Here is an 18109-nt window from a genome sequence, read left to right on the forward strand (position 1 = left end):
GTTATGTCTTTACCCATCAACCAGTGTCGAAAATTATCTACCACGCTACTTACAAGTGATCTGGAACTCTGTTTTGTAGGTGGCAGGAACTGTCGAACATTGGTTGGTGTTTCCTTTTCAATGGAATGTCGCCTCTGAGGTGGCTGTCTCCTCTCTGGCTGTGGTGTGGATGATATTGGCAAGAATTTTGGAGGCACTATAAATTCAATCAGTATCCATTAGTTCTAAGTAACAGTTTATTTTGCTAATAATGAGACATTTTATTTTAAGAACAGAACCAGTGACATCAAAGGAACCCAATCCTATTTTTCTGATCAGACTGTGGCGATGCTTTAACAAGTGGAGGTGCTTCAAGTGTTGAACACAATTTTCAATGTATTTATTATGGTGGTAAATTTATAAAAATGATTCAGCTTCCAAGCCAAAATCTAATAAAATTATTTTATATTTAACACCTTCAGGGGAAGATAACAAAAATGTGGGCTAAGGTTTCTTTATAAACCACATACTTTTGCGTGAAATCAACCCAGAGTAAGCTAAACAAATCAGGAGGTTAGTTAAACCAGTGTTTCTCAACCTTTTTTGGGCCACGGCACACTTGTTCCATGAAAAAAATCACGAGGCACACCACCTCCATAAGACATACCTCCATGCCCTGTAGAGCGAGACCACCGAGCGCCCCAGCCAGCCAGAGGGGCCTGGAACCGGCCGCTGTTGCTGCTGCTGTAGCAGCAGGGAGCGCGCGGAGCGCCCTGAAGCGCCTGGCCTCTTCTTTTGGGGGGGGGGCTGCCCGAGGCCTGCCGCCTCGGTGCCTGGAACCGGCGGCTGCAGAGCGGAGCGCTCCGAAACGGCGAGCACTCGGAGCGCCCTGCAGCACCTGGCCTCTTTTCTTTTTTGCTGCCCAAGGCCGGCGGCTGCAGAGCGGAGCGCTCCGAAACAGCGAGCGCTCGGAGCGCCCTGCAGCGCCTGGCCTTTCTTTTCTTTTTTGCTGCCCAAGGCCGGCGGCTGCAGAGCGGAGCGCTCCGAAACGGCGAGCGCTCGGAGCGCCCTGCAGCGCCTGGCCTCTTTTCTTTTCTTTTTTGCTGCCCAAGGCCGGCGGCTGCAGAGCGGAGCGCTCCGAAGCGCTGAGCGCTCGGAGCACCCTGCAGCGCCTGGCCTCTTCTTCTTCTTCTTCTTTGGGGGGGGGGCTGCCCAAGGCCGGCGGCTGCAGAGCGGAGCGCTCCAAAGTGCCGAGCGCTCGGAGCGCCCTGCAGCGCCTGGCCTCTTCTCTCTCTTTTTTGGGGGGGGGGGCTGCCCAAGGCCGGCGGCACGTGACAAGGCAGCAAGTCGCCCTTCTCGCCGCGGCATGTCGCGGCACACCAGCCAGCCTCTCGCGGCACACTAGTGTACCGCGGAACAGCGGTTGAGAAACGCTGAGTTAAACTAATGATTTAACTCCCTTACTCAATCCACACCTAAACCACTAGAACATTGCAACATTTCTTCACTACATTGCAACATTGCAACATTTCTTCACTACATTGGTGGTTGCTATAAAGATACAGCTTTCAAATAATTAACATATGTACAATTGTACAGACTGTTAGCAGTATTTTCTAATATGGCTAAATGATTTCTTGCTTCATTATACCGCATCCCTACAGATTCACATGACTACCAGTGGATTTTGCTACAGCAGGATTCTACACCTAGTGAGTAGAAATATTGGGCATTGCTCCCTAGTAATCACAACCTCATCTGAAAGTGTGAAGAGTTTTTTTAAAAAAAAACAACAACCATGGAGTTACAAAAGCATAATCCTCTCCTTTCCGCAGGTATCACTCTTAATGTTTTGACCTCAAAACAGCACATTTGTAGCTACCCCATATGCCAACACAGCTGTTTTGATAGAGGTGATACACAAGTGTGTTGCTCAAACACTCCTCTTATGGTCAGTACAAATCTATAGAATCACAGGAGATCATGAGGATTTCAGATGTTCAAGACTTAAAAGTTGATGCAAAGGTTGTCAATAGATCCTGAAGTATCACACCTGTATTTTCCTTTAGTCTGTTCCAGATCAGACTCCCTGGACACCAGGACTTTCCTTTTTTGCCAATTATTTATATTTATATTACGAATTATTACAAATAATTACCATATTAATTCATCTTAAAAGAATTTTCCACAACCGGTTTTCTGCTCTCCTTAAAAGATATGTCCAAGATAGACCCATGTTGCTGCGTAGGTTTCCTTTAACTTAGTGAATTGGGTGTCCCTTGCTAGAGTAATCTGCTTCTAGAAGTTCCTACTGTACAGCACAGTTTTTCAAAGGTTGGATTCTTACCCTTTTTCCCAGATATGGTATCTGGAAATGTATCTTCCATTTGGGAGGGAGAAATACTACTGCTGCTGGGTGATTTCTGTACATAATCCTCCTGGAAGAAAGAAAATAGGTCAATTTAGATGTTCTTGCTGATCAGTTGCTTCCACTTTAAAAAGCAGACAACATCTACAATACTTTATTTAACAAGTTTCAATTAAAAGAAACTACTTTCTAGTTATTAACAAACTTTTCATGTGCTATGATCAGAGTTTTTATCAACACAAGATACAGAAAAACACTAGTATATATAGTCATTGGATCACATTAATAAAAATATTGCTAGAAGATAACAGATTACAAAATATTGTGGTTGTCCCTCCCCCAACACCTTTGTTCATGTACTTCTTTGCTCTGTTTTCATAACTTTTCTTATGTGTATACTCAACAAATATTACTTTTATTCATTTGAATTTAGAATAGAGTTTGCGGCTTACATACTTATAAAGTATAACATGATTACTTAGCTGGTTTTTCTACTCAATATAGCATTTTTCCTATTTCTTTAAATTGTATTGATAATTTACTTTCAATTTATTATAACATGAAATTCAACCTAAGGTCTTATTTATATGATATACAATCCAAGCTGTATGCTCCTGGCTATAAGCATTGAATAAATCACTGTCCCCTGCCAGTAACAGGAGCTTTACATTTTTCGTTTATGGCATCTTCTTTCAAAAATGGAATTTCCAGTTAAATCAGCTATAGCCCAGAAATTACACTCAAGCCCTTTCACTGATTGCTGCTATTGTTTAAGTACTTTATCACCAAATCAAGACATGGCATGGTGGAAATTTGCAAGTCCATATTCCAAAGCAAACTCACTTGATACACAAGCAAAGATTTCTGTGCAGGTCATAACGTGGTTCTCTTTGGAATCCAGATCCACAACAAATACTACAAGGTGGTTCACGAGCTTCATTTTTAACTTTTTAAAAAAGGTACAGTATAAGCCATTCTGAGCAGCTACAAATTACAGCTCCTGTTGCATGGATTAAAAATGGTGCTGCAAAGGCCCCAGGGACAATAATTTGTGATTATGTGTCGTCACTCTGAAGAAAATGATATGGCAGGGGGTGGGGATGAAATTCTTGGCCCTCTGGGTTGAAACAGACATATATATATATATATATATATATATATATATATATATATATATATGTGTGTGTGTGTGTGTGTGTGTGTGTGTGTGTGTGTGTGTGTGTGTGAAATTGGCATAAACCAAATTTGAACTATCTATCCATCTGTAAACAAGACTTCTATGTCAGGACTTTAAGTTAAATAAAAGTTAACTTTAATTGACAAATGTCAATTTTGTCTGTTACATTACCATTTATTAATAGTCTTGCTGATTTTATCACAATGCATTTTGTAATAAAAATATCCTGGAATTGTAATTTTGTCTGTTCCAACTCCTCAGTAGCTGAGGGTGGGGTGAGAAAGAGGTGAATACTTCTGTTACAAGCATGCATGACCTGGAAATTTTTATAGGCATCAGGAATGCTACCTGGCTTACTGGTGCATGGAAGTTTACTTGCTTGATGGCGTGCCTCCTTGCAATTGCCTCTGTTAGCCAAACAAACCGAATCCCCATAGAACATCCCTTAAGTCACCTGTTCAACTACTGCTTTGACCTTGAGTCCTAGCAAAGGTTCATGGAAACCTACTTGGGTTCTGTTCACTAAATTTTAGAATTGGGTTGTCAATCTTAAAAGGAAATGTGGAAAACCTCACATTTTGTCAAGACTGATTCATTACTTGTTTTATTTAGGGGAGGGAATACAGCACTATAACCCAACTGTAAGCTATCACTGAATATAGACAACAGCAGAAAGAAGGTTGAACTCTGATAAGACTTGTGACAGTCTATGATAGAAACTGTTATTCTACAAGAAATACTATGTGCTGTTATTCAGCCTGAGCTTTCAGAATTTGGAAGGGCTATAAAGTTCCCTGGGACAAGAAGAATCAGACAAAACCATGCCAGAACTCCCAAAGACACCAAACATGGACAGGCAAATATTGTAGTGCCTCCTCTTCACTCAGGAGTTTAAAGAATGTGCAGTGCTGGGCACAGGAATCACATGCAACTTATTGAAAGATCTTTCACAGCCCAAAGTCTCTCTCATCTCCACTCTAGTTCCTGAGCTACCAACCATCAAGGGATGCAGGGCCACCAGCTTTGCTGAGAAGCCAGACACCTCCATCTGATCATCATATGACAGTGGCGATTATAAAAGGCAGAAGGGAAGAGAAGGGATATAGAGCAGTTCATTGGCAGAACTAAGAGACCAATAACTTTGGCTCCGCCTCTTCTTGAACTTCTTCCACCACCACCCCCAATGATTATTAGAGTACCGGTAACTTGTAACTAAAACCTAAGTTTGCTTATTTCCTTCTCCCTTAGTCCTTTCCCTTTTTCTGTCATGTCTTTTTAGATTTTAAGTCTGAGGGCAGGAATTTGCTTGTATTGATCTGTAATTGCACTGCGAACCTTTTCTGGCTTAAGCGAAGGTTAAAAATTATTCCAAAAACAAATATATAATACCTTGAACAATAAATTATGACAAAACAGAAATTAATCAACAAAAATGAAAATCCTGAAAAGAGGTTTGGACTAACCAGCACCTTACCTCTGAATCTGAGCTATCCAGTTCAGCCAAAGTGGGAGCTTTCAAAAGTCTCTTCCGTTGTACTGTCAACTTAGTAGCACCAATGCCATTCACCTTTGCTTCAGATGAAAAGCTGCCATTCTGACAGCTTTCTGAAAGCCTTTTGGAGGCCTCTGGTGTTGATACATCTAGGGGGGGGGAGAGAAAAATCATTGTGGTGGCACAGTAGAAAAGTATACTCCACTTATACTTGTTTCTCACAGTGCAATTAATACTGAAGTTTCACAACTGTGAAATTTATCTCTTTTTTCTATAAAATTACAGACATTGGAGTGCAATGTGGATGTGATGCGACAGAAAAGCATTAGTGGATCTGAGGAGGAAGGGAAGCATGTGACTTTCACAAATGTACTTTCAAAAATCTGATCTTTCAAATTATAAACTTATTTGTGTTTCTAGCAGATAACCCTTTGCTCAAAGTTCAATAAAACCAATAAAACATTAAAACGTGGGGAGCACTTTTGTCCATGTGAACCCTCCTGTACTTCTACTAGACTACAAAGCAGTTCCCCTCCCCCAGTTGTGCTGAAAGGCAGCTATGTCAGTAGAGCACGAGACTCTTAATGCCAGGGTTGTGGGTTCCAACCCAATGTTGGGCAAAAGATTCCTGTGCAGGGGGTTGGATTAAATGACCCTCGTGGTCCCTTCCAATTCTATGATTCTACGACCTATTTTTCACTCTCTGCCCAAATGCATATTCTGAATCATACACACCCACACACCCCCCCCCACACAGTCCCTTCATGGGGTGAAGCAAGTGCCTACTGTCAGCTCCACATGGCCAGAGGGCAACAAGGAAGCAAACAGGATTGGCTACTAGGTGGGGAAGCCACCCCTGATACTTCTGCCCCCTGCCCAAGCATCCTTTAAGATCAAAGGACTTCCAGCTCCAGCAACTGCTCTGCAATTATAAACTAAAAAACGGAAGGTCTCCAACCTGGTGCACATGGGCACCAAGGAAGGCTTGGTTGGGAGTCAGGTTCATGATTTCTGTTTACGGAATATCCCAGGCCCTGATTGGATGGGTGTTGTAAATAATCTATTCCAATTACTGTATATAAATCTATGCTTCTATTTTTAGAGGCAAATCTACTTTGATTTTGTGAAACCATGGAAAAACAAATCATCCATCCAATATTGCTAAAAACAGTTTTAGCATATCAGCAGCCAGCTACTTATACCTTGCAGAACCCAAAGGAAATTCGCAAGGAAATATACACACAAACAGAAAATATAACAAAAAGAAAAGGATAAAGCTCAAGGATAGCTTGAAATGCACTTTAGCAGACTATTTTTTTTGTCATACTTCTAAGTATTTTGCAACTGATATGTAGTGGGGGGGACATTTGTTTTTTACCTTTAAATAATTCTATTACCACTTAAGATATATAATTTATAAAACTAGTCTTGTGGCACCTAACACATTTTTGTGGACAACAGCCAACAGATGTACGAAGGGAGCTGAGGGAGGAGGATTCTAAATAGTGAAGTGCAAGGAAAATGATATACAGGTAAGTGCAGACTGTGATAGTTATGCTATTTCCACCATCTTTTGCTTTTCTTTGACTTCACTGTTTACATTCCTCTTCCCTGCCAAACATGTGTATGTACCGTGTGTGTGTGTGTGTGTGTGTGTGTGTGTGTAGATAAATATACAGACACAGCTGCAGGTAACATTTGATGAAGAGGACTGTAGTCTATGGAAGTTTATGGGGGATTGCTATGGATTTGTTTTGTTCTTGTTCTTGTTTTTATTATGTGTTTTGTGTTTTTTATTTTTTATTTTAATGCTGTGAACTGCCCAGAGAGCTTCCGACAAAGAATATCAAACAAACAAACAAACAAACAAACAAACATCAAAATGAATTTCTTAGGTGTTTTAGGTGCCACAAAACACTCTATTGTTTTTGCTGCAACACACACTGGTATCCCTCTGTCATATGATATATATCCCTACTGTTTCCCAGCTTTTAGTTATCTCAAGAGAAGCAAGGCCACAATGTCTTCAGACCAGTAAAAAATAGAATAAAATACAGTATTGGTAGCAACTACTTATAACCAGTATTCAGACTGAAAATAGTTCTGGCAACCTTCTTAAATTTACAGCAAAAAATACAACTAGCTATTAGATCTCTCACACACCACAAAATTACTGTAAATACATTGCTTGTAAAGGCTGTTTTTTGTCAGTATAAACTCTGAAATGATAATTAATTAATTCAATACAGATTAATTTAGTCAGACAAATGGGAAGCAATAGCAGTTACTTCCTCTGTTAGTCAGCAATTCCAAGACAAACAGTAGCCTGGCTGCAGAATATACATTTCTCATCTTGCCAAGATGGAAAAATAGCTATCAAATACCACAGGTTGCGTTCCTTTTTAGAAAACGGCTCAGCTGGATATTTTTACAGTGTATAGTGCAATCCTATACATGTCTACTCAGAAGTAAGTCCATTTGTTTTCACTGGGGCTTATTCCAACCGTAGATAGGTATGCAGAAAAGCCTTAATGATATGACATTTTGGTATCAAAACTACTAAGGTGTAAAACAAGATAATACAAAACCAAAATGGAATTCACCTTTTCTTTCTAGGTACAGATTACTGTGCTTACCAAATGAATCAAAGAGAACATAAATTATATATGAACATGACCAATCATGTAACCATATGCTGTTTGTGTTCAAGAGCAGCTTTCATTGGAAAAGACAATTAGAACAGATGCTTAGGATTTTTAATATGCTGTTTGCCTAGATATGGATACAATCTGGAGATGACAGAAAAATAAAAAAAGTCTCAGAATTGGTGCTGATTTCACAATCACAAGGTGACTTAGGGATTATCCAGACTTCCTCTTCCAGGCACAGCCTTGCACTTTAAAGCTCTCTGTTTGCAGAAAACCCTATTGTTGTTTGCCCCGATTCAGTGGTAAAATGCAGGTTTGGACACAGAAATGTGGCACAAAAGGAATTGTGGATGAACCCTTAGACAAGAACATGAAATGCATTCCCAATTCAATATGATTGTGTGGCTAGTCCATACTTAAACATGTGGCTAGTTATAACTTGAAAAGGCCAACTTCAAAGCTAGGGTTATGAAATTGACTTGTTTCAATAAACCATGATTTATTATTAACCACATCAATGTAACCCTAGATGCTGCTAATCAAAAACAGAATTAAAAACAACTGATGTCCAGAGTGTGGCTATGCTGGAGTAGCAGTGGGGTGGCTGGGTGGAAAGAGAACAGGGCACCTGCACTTCTAGAAGAAGGAATTCAGTATGTATAGCTAAACCTGCTGGAATTCCTTCTCCTTGAAAAGGAAAATGTTATGGATAGTTGTAGCCCAGAGCGTCTACACCAGTCTCAATCTGGCCCTCGGGCGGTCAGGGAATCAGCATGTTTTTACTTGAGTAGAATGTGTGCTTTTATTTAAAATGCATCTCTGGGTTATTTGTGGGGCATAGGAATTCGTTAATTTCCCCCCAAAAAATATAGTCCAGCCCACCACATGGTCTGAGGGACGGTGGACCGGCCCACAGCTGAAAAAGGTTGCTGACCCCTGCTCTACACCTTACCAAATTAATCTGTGGAGGACGGAAGCCTATTAGAGAAGAAAAGGAATTGGGATTAAAGAATAGGGTGTCATAAATCCGTGTGTAAGAACTTATGGAATTATGGTTGTATGTATGTTTTTTGTATGTTTTTTCTCCCCCTTTTTTGTTTGATGTTGTCATTTTATTATTTTGGTTATTTTATTGACTGTGTTTGTTCATCAAGTAAGAAAACTGGAAAAAAAGCAAAATAAAAAACACAAATTAATCTGTGGAGATGATGTTTGACAGGTCTCCCTAGGCATAACTATGTTCACAATCCTAGTCATGAAAACCTTTGTCCTGGTTCTTTTGTCATTCTCCTTGATGACCAAGTAATTGATTATCAAAGAAATTTAGAAGTCTCTTCTTTCAATTGCAATAAACTGCACTAGATGGTGAGCATGACAGAAGTAGGGAGAACCATCTATTTCTTAGATCACATTATGTCTTTGATCAAATCCACTTTCTTAGGAGAAATCCAAGTTCAGGCCTTTTCATTTAAGGATAAAATTCCTGATTCTATTAAGTAGCTGAATACCAGAAATTGTGCACTGATATTAAAGAATCTGTTCCTAATCTTCTTAATTTCCATAAATAGCTTCCTCTGTAACTTCCCTGTTAGTATACAATGGGTTCAGAGAATAAGAGTTATCGTTTCCTCTGAAAATAGTTCCCTGGTGGGATCTTTGTTAAATTATTAATTACTGAATCCTCTTTGCACAGCTGGTCGAAACATCAAGTAATTTATTAGAACCATTTCAAGATCAATTGAACAACTGCTTCAGCTTCAGACTTAAAAAGTATTTAATTTACAAGCTCTATGGAAGTGGATTTCCAGTTACATTTTGGGGGAGCGGATAATCCAAGAATAGCTGGGTTAGGGGAACAATCCATCTCTCCCTTTCTTGTACCTCAGTTCTTCTATCATCTAGTTAGAACCTGAATGCAAACCAAAATAAGATGGGCAGCACTTTACATACATAAATAAAATCGCATATAATGTGAAATACACTCCCTGTCACCCTCTTTTACATAAAACCACTGAAATACACATCTTTAAAATAAGAAAGCAGTACTTTTAAGTTAAAAACAGAAACAAACAAAAAACCTTCCTCTCCCAACACTTCTGTCTAGCCAGCTGCTAAAACTGACTAGAAGTATCAATTAGAAGGGATGTCTAAATTTAAGAGGCGATGAAAATATGAACAGCAAGCATGACCAATGTACTAACATATTCTGATAACTTTAAAGTCAGTGGCTCCATAGGCATTCCCCATGTTCCTCTAATACACATTGGCAAACACTAAGAGATGGAATAGGTATTCTGGGGAAACTAAGTATGGCAGCAAATGCTTAAAGCAACACCTTCCTGGAGGGTAAATGTCAGAAACCTGAGGGAACTGTAGTGGTTACAGGGTGGGAGACAACTCTCAGATGGAGGAACTGGTTGGACTCACTTTCCCTCCTGTTGCAGCCACTCACTAGTTCACACAAATTCAATAAAAGGTGGCTAGCATGCACCGCCTCCCCTTTCTAGCGACAAAGGCAGCCTCATGGAACAGGTTTCTACTGGAATGTTTGATGGGCCATGAGATTTGACTCCCTCTCCTTAGTGTTTTCCCCCAAAAACATTCTGATTTATACAAGGGAGATTCCGTAATAAAAATCTAAGTATAACCAGGCTGTGAAAATTATACAGCTACATAGGTTTTTGGCTAGTGGCTTGTCCAATGTTGAAGGACTAATGTAGAGTTGTGGTTCTGTGGCAACCTGTTGAGGTATACATAAAGCAAGGGCCTTGTTAAACCAGTGATCCTTGTTCCATCTGCATGTACAGACAGATTCTCATCGCCCTTGATCTTCCCAAGAGTCTATCTGATAGTTGACACACTTTGGTGTCACCTTCAGCAACAGGATTATGAAGAGCAGCTGGAAATCTTTTCAGCTCTTGATAGAGATGAGACCTTCCATTACTTACAGCCTCCTATCACATCCTCTTTATTCACTCAGTCCTCTTTGCTCAAAACACTGACCCCTACTGCTGCTCAGACCATCTCAAAATGCTTCTTCATCCACATGTCCACTCTGACTTTAAGCCCTTGTTTCCTGTTACAACCCTTCCTCCAGTTCTACCAATCTTCTGCACTCTATTTCCTTTCCTTCCCTTTCTTGCCCATTGCCCCCCACTCTCAGTTTTAAGACTGTAAGCTCCTTGTAGGTAGAGACTTGGCTGTTCTTTACCAATGAAAATCTAAGGTGTCACATAAAGCAATGGTACTGCATAAACCAGAGGTGTACAACCTTTTTGGGTCCATGGCTCCCTTGACCAACTACATACTTTCTGTGGCACCCCTGTGGGGCTCAGGAGCCCAGTTATGTCACCCCTTGCCTGCAAAGCTGGCAGCTGCTCACCCCTTTTCGAACACCCTCCCTTGTGGAGTGTTCCCTCAGCCTCCTCTCCTTGGGAGTCCTCTGCCATCCCTGGTCTCTGAGCTGCCCCTCCTGCCCCAAAGAGAGATGCCTCCTCACACTGCCCCACAGGGGCCGGTAAGGCACCCCCTGGCCAGCACCAGAGGCACCATTTGCCTGAAACAGCTGTGCAAGCCTTTGGGAGGCAATAACATGAAAGGGCATCAGAGGAAGGAGGGAAGGAAAGAAGAACAGAGACCAGTGTTGCCCCTGACTATCATTCAAGGCAACCCAGGTTGCCACGGCACACAGGTTGAAAACCAGCAGCATAAACGATTAAGAAAGATAGTGATGAAAATAACAGAGCCTAATTCAAAAACAAAAACTATGCTTAAACTATTTAGACAAACATTATAAAAAATAATACAAATAAGACTACTGCTCTCCTTTTTGAGGGATTCCCTATTTGTAAACATCAAGTCATCAGACAAAACAAGCAGGGAGGTTGATGATGAAAGCACCAATTAACATGGAAGCAAATGGAAATATCAATTTTAAAACAATTGAATAAAACACAACACACACATACAGCAACACAGTTAAAGAAAACTCCTGAATACAGCCTATTCTTCCTTAATCCAAAATCATCATAAATGAAGCTTGTGCTGATCATGTGCTAGCCCACTTCTATCCACAAACTCCTCAATTTGCTCCCCAAAAGCACAACTCAGAAGAAGGTTAAGAATTCAGACGATAAAGTACCAACATCACATTTCTGTGTGATGCAAATGCCTGCCTGTTATAAAACTTTTTAAACAGAAACAGAAGAGCAAAAGCTCTTTAGATAATATTCAAATCCAAAGCATGGTTTAAATCTGTAACATGTTAAATAGTAAATCTACAGCATATTAATGTATTAGTGTGAAAGGTTATGGGTCAGATCCAAGTCCAACATATTACAAGTAGGTGTCCATTTGTGCAACAGGATTTCACCTCCCTTTCCTCCCCACAGCAGCTCCTCTGGAGCATATTTTGCGGGCATGCAGGGGGGCTGAAAGGGGGAGAAGAAAACACTAAGCATTGTTGTGCAAGCAGGCAGGTATCACTGGATGTCACCCTGTTTAATGTAGCACATATAATTTTAGTAATAGAAAAAAGAAAGTATCAATTGAAACAACTGCATAAGGTTATGAGTTCAAGAAATAATAGTAAGTTCTCGTTTTATCTCCTTTCCTCCTCTCCTTTTCCATGTGAATTCTCTCTCTTAGATTTTCAGAACTAGCCATGGCTAATGTTATGCCTGCACTAGAATCTTTGCTAGCCCTACTTAGCTCAGCCCTTAGTTCTGAAAGCTACTTTTAATGATGGTTGCAAACTCTGATTTGGTGCTTACCATGGTTAGATGAAATACTAGTACACATGTGATATTACACTACATCATCTTAAGGCAGCCCTTTTTAGGGAAGCTTTTTAGGGAAGCTTTTAACGTTTGATGGATTTCTGTATTTTAATATTTTGTTGGAAGCCGCCCAGAGTGGCTGGGGGAACCCGGCCAGATGGGCGGGGTATAAATAAATTATTATTATTATTATTATTATTATTATTATTATTATTATTATTATTATTATTATCATCATCATTATGGTTCAGGCCCACTGTGAGCACCTGCAATGGTCAGGTAAATGCTGGGACTCACAGGCCCCAGAAAGGCCATTCAGAGCTAATGCTAGACTCTGAAATCACTTTTCATTTTCTTTCTTTCTTTCTTTCTACCAAAGTGGTGTCCATGCTGCAAAGTGGCTGCCAAGGCTGCATCCACCCACCATCTGCTTTTCTTCAGAATGCTTCTGGGACCTGGTGCCAAGAGGTATTCTGGGAAATGAAAATGACAGGTGGCAATACCCTCAGAAAGTGCTTCACTTTGCAGTGCACCTGCCACATTGAGAAAACATGTTAAGAAGAGACAAAACTACTTGTTAAGCTTACTTGATGCAAAGACCAAGGTGATTTGGGAGGTCCTAGGAGGTGCTTTTCTCCTGGACTCCTTCAAACCTAGCTCTGATCTTGCCATATGAAAATGAAAGGGAAGGAAAATTCACATGTGAAAGTGGTGGAAAATTGCATGAGCCTAGAGGCCATGGGTAGAAGATCATGCCTGTCATTGGTTCATGTATGAAGGGAGTTCTGGACCAACATTTTGGTGGAGCATTACACTGGTACGGTGAACCAACAGAACTAATCTTCTATAAATGGTTTGTGAATAAATTCATAAGAACCCAAGAAGAGTCTACTAGATCGGACCAATGGCCCATATAGTCCAGTATCCCATTATCACAGTGGCCAACCAGATGCTTGCAGTAAATCCGCAAGAAGGTTTTGAGCACAAAAAGATTCTCCCACTCTGTTTTTCCAGCAACTGGTATCCAGAAGCATTACTGCCGCCAATTGTAGAGCAGATAAAGGTAAAGGTAAAGGGACCCCTGACCATTAGGTCCAGTCGTGACCGACTCTGGGGTTGCGCGCTCATCTCGCATTATTGCCCGAGAGAGCCGGCGTATAGCTTCCAGGTCATGTGGCCAGCATGACAAAGCCGCTTCTGGCAAACCAGAGCAGCACATGGAAACGCCGTTTACCTTCCCACTGTAGCGGTCCCTATTTATCTACTTGCATTTTGACGTGCTTTCGAACTGCTAGGTTGGCAGGAGCTGGGACCAAGCAACGGGAGCTCACCCCGTCACAGGGATTCGAACTGCCGACCTTCTGATCAGCAAGCCCTAGGCTCAGTGGTTTAACCACAGCGCCACCTGGGTCCCTGTAGAGGCAGATAAGAGCCATCATTTGATAGCCCTTTCCTCCGTGACTTTATCTAATCCTATTTTAAAGCTCTCTAAGTTAGTGGCCATCACTGCCTGCCATGGGTGTGAGTTCCATATAACTTTGTGCTGCATGAAAAAGTACTTTCTTTTATCTGTCCTGAATCTTTCATGTACTAGTGTTTGAGAAAGGGAGAAAAACTTTTCTGAAAAATTTATGCCATGCCATGCATAATTTTATACTTGTCTATCATGTCACCGCTTACTCACTTTTTCTCTAAACTCAAAGTCCCAAATGCTGCAACCTCTCTTCATAGAGGAGCTACTCTTTCCCTTTGTGTTCCCAGTCAGAGTAATGGGTATTTACTCAAATATATTACACTAGCTGTGCACTCTTCTATACGGTAACTACAGTATTTTTTAAAATAAATGTTTATACAAATGCTAATGATTTTACAGGTAGTGTGTATTTCAGATGATATTTAAATTTATCTTAAAATCTGCAGACTAGGATTTGGAAAAACATCCTTCAGATGTTTTTCTTACATTAAACAAAGAAATGGAATGGAACACAATTTACAGTTATCACAATAACCACGTCAGGTGCTGTAGCACTTTTTACCTGACAAGTCAAAACTGTAAGACATGCTAAGAGGCCGGATTGCTGGAAAAAGAAAAGAAAAGAAATCAAAATGACAAAAGAAAAACAATCTGTTTTTAAGGGAACACAAAGAAAACAGAAGGTTAGTTTAAATGAGAGACATTTCAAATTTTATTATACAGGCCAATCTAAATCTGAAATGAGTCAGACACTTTTTCTTTACAGCAGTAAAGGTGTAAGTGTAAACACTGCAACAGCATCATGGAAGGTTGCAAATACATTAACACCTGGATCCTAAACATATATTTCCCTGGAAGGGCCAGTTTAGCTGATATTAACTCCACATGCAGAGCACAGTGTGTATGATATTTAAAAGATCTTCACTGCATGTGCAGCTCCCAATATACACGTCTATAATATACCTATCATTGTTGCACATTCTCATCAGGGATGATGGTGGTGTACAGATACTCTGCATAACTGGGCTGCACATGTGGTGATAATCTTTTAAACATTACACTGCCTTCACATTACATAGCCACAAGTAAAGGCTTTCCTGAAGCCTCCATGCAGGATTAATACCTAATTTGGCCCGAAGTTACATAGATTCCAGTACGGGCCACTTGACACATGACAAATTACTTAAATGAGTGTAGAAAATTGCATATAAATCTTTGTGTATACTGTCACATACAAAAATACACATTTTTGTTGCATCACATGTTTAATTGCAAGGAAGTTCTGACTGCTAGCAGGTTTCTGTGGCATATACACATGGAAAAACAGACCTGCATTTTTTCAGCTTTTATATTTCAAAATTATTTTGGTATAGGGAATTTGTCGTGTTAGAAGTGGCTATGAATGTACTTAGGATCACTGGTAAAGTAAAATATATATCCTGCCACAAAGATGCTGCTGGAAAAGTTATACTATAATAGAAATACATGCATAAATACATACGGGGGGTGGGGTGGCAAACATTATGGCACTACATTTCAAGAAGGTAGGCCCATGCAATTGCAGAGATACTCAAGATAGTTTGTTCAATTAACTATTAGTACTGGCATAAAATCCCTGACTCTACTCCCAACTGTAAATTGCCAAATGCATCACAAAATAACTATTCTTCAAAGATATCTATCATTCTTTTGATGAGAATGAGGTCATCTTGGTTGTAAAAAGAGTGGTTATTGGTGATTATAGTGTTTTCTCTAAATGCTTAAAGTGCTTCACATAATCCTTACAACCACCATGGAATGTAGGCCGGTATTATCCACAAATTACAGATGTGGAATTAAGATTGAAATATGGTGGTCTGCCTAAAGCTGCCCAGTATGCTAAAACTTGAACTACGACATGAAAAGGGACCTTATTGGTTTACAACTCATGCTTTTAACCACTTGACTATATATACTCTCATGAAAACTGAGGCAACTGCTGATAATCAGAGTATGCACTGCTGGTGCATAATTATATACTGTAAAGCTGGATGTGTAAATAGATAACTTGAACAGCAATAGTATTCACACTGAATATTCTGACACTATAATTTAGGGGTTGCTAAACTCCACTTTGGAAGAAAAGATCCATCCTCCCTAAGCAATTTTTTTTTGCCTTCTGGCAGCAGCAGTGAAAACAACAAAAGATAAAGTAACACTGTGCTGGTATGGGTGGAGCCTAGTGCCCTGATGGGGATGAAGATGAAGATGGTTCCTTCCCCATTTATAGGCACTTCCTTCTTTATTGCCTGTGACATTAATAGTAGATACACAAGTCCTCTCACGGTGGTGCTGTTTTATGACTTTTAAATAAAAGTTTTAATGTGTGAGAGCTTCAGCATTTCAGTTTGAAAATGCTTATACTGTATAGTCTTTTTTTAAGTGTCAGACAACAAATATCTCTCTTCAGTTGCATCAATGCCCCATAATTTCATTGACTTGTTTTTATTTAGTTTTTGATACGATGTGTGTCCAATGCTCCAGCATTTATCTACCTTGATTTTTATTACTGTAGAAAGTGGTACAGGTATCACACACTTCTCCAAGCTGTTACATGTGGACTAGATATCACACTATTGCATTTAAATGGAATCCTGTAGGACTACTGTGCAGAAATTGAAAGACAAGTTAAAAACACACACCCCATACACCAAAAGAATAAGTGACATGTTGCTTTGTACAAAAGGAAAGCAACCACTGCTACTTGTCAATAAATAAGTGGGAAACTACTCCATGTGTACACAAAGATCATTGTGGCAATTATATTTTCCTAGACCAACATAAGAAAAATGAAATAACTGAAAATTGAAATAGCTGGTCTAAATCACTGATCATTATTATTACTTTAATAAATACAGAGCCCATGTGCCTTTTAATAAGCAATCAGAGTTCCTGAGCTTGCAGATATTCCATTTCACTTTAATGACTATTCTTATGAAGAGAGCTCAGTGAACATACTGGTTCTCACACCTGCAAGAATTAAGCAACTTAGGTACAACCACCACCTATCAAAATTAGCAGGCTGGGTTTTGTTTAGCAATTTCCTTCCCTCTTTAGCCCCTTATTCCCCACACCCCCAAATCAGCATGAAAGGACATTTCAGAACAGTGTGCAGGTGTGTGGGAAATCACTGGAGAATGATTCCCTGTTCTCTTGATAGAATGCTCTGCTTCATCAATGAGCCTTCAATAAGTGGAGGGACACCAACTGGATACAAGCCATTAGCAATATGGAATAATTTCATTAGCAGAGTACCACCCAGGACTAATATAATCAAAATCAAAATACCTAGCCTGCTACGCCTGATCTCGTCAGGAGAGACGGGTCTCAGCTTTCTTTCAGACTTGATTTCTTCCAGTATTCTTTCATGGAGGCTACGTGGTCTTGGTGGGGTTGGTTTTAGTTTTCTTGCAGAGGCCTTGTGAATATTAATACAAAAGTAGAGAATTAATGCCAAACACTTCACAAGAGATGGGTACAGCAAATTATGATCATGGTGAAGTCTTTTGTAAACTAAAACACACACAGGGTTATGGGATGGATTCAGGCATTGATCCAGACAGGCTTATATAATAAACCTTACCGGTTCTAAACAAGATCAAATTTAAGATAGCAGGTCTGATAGACTTTGTTTCTTCATGCTTTTTCTCCTCAGTGCTCAATGCAAAGGCAGCTAATTTTTTGGTGGGCCTTTTCAAATAAAAAGGGTACATTCCTCAGGAACTGGGCATGATAGGATTAAAAAAAACAACTAGGAGGATACAAATTAAATGGGAAATATGATTTATAGTGAATTAAAACCTCTCCCTCCTTGAATCAAGAAATACAGGTGCAAATAAAAATTGATATTGGAAAGTGTGTGGACAGAGTCAGGAATGAAAAAACCCAGCAAGCAAACAAGGCTAGCTGAAATAGGTTTGTAAGGAATGTGTATTAATTCAACAGGGAGTCTGGCAGCAATAAAGTTAGTGCTTGTCTGAATCCTATATATGTTGAATGCCAAGGGGAAAATATAGCATGACTGAGAGGAGGAAGTGCATTTGGGCATAGCTGCCCCTGGTTAAATGGTCCAATGAGTGTGTGAGGAATTAAGAGAGGCAATGTCTTATTGTGGGCAGGGAAATCTGATTAGAAGGAAAGTGAAAATACCAAAG

At 40.0% G+C, this 18109-nt stretch overlaps 1 protein-coding gene across 2 annotated transcripts in view; it reads right to left on the reverse strand.

Moving 5' to 3' along the window:
- The window catches only part of SPIRE1 (spire type actin nucleation factor 1), a 92000-nt gene that overhangs the window by 21114 nt on the left and 52777 nt on the right, over positions 1–18109 (reverse strand). For both annotated transcript variants that reach the window (XM_035125596.2, XM_035125597.2), the window contains exons 8-11: positions 17244–17373; positions 4999–5165; positions 2327–2417; positions 54–196 (exon numbers count right to left, since the gene is read on the reverse strand). In XM_035125596.2, the coding sequence (XP_034981487.2) occupies positions 54–196; positions 2327–2417; positions 4999–5165; positions 17244–17373 (531 nt within the window). The remainder of the gene's footprint in view (positions 1–53; positions 197–2326; positions 2418–4998; positions 5166–17243; positions 17374–18109) is intronic.

The sequence above is a fragment of the Zootoca vivipara genome, chromosome 8 (genome assembly GCF_963506605.1).
Source record: "Zootoca vivipara chromosome 8, rZooViv1.1, whole genome shotgun sequence".
Taxonomy (NCBI): Eukaryota; Metazoa; Chordata; class Lepidosauria; order Squamata; family Lacertidae; genus Zootoca; species Zootoca vivipara.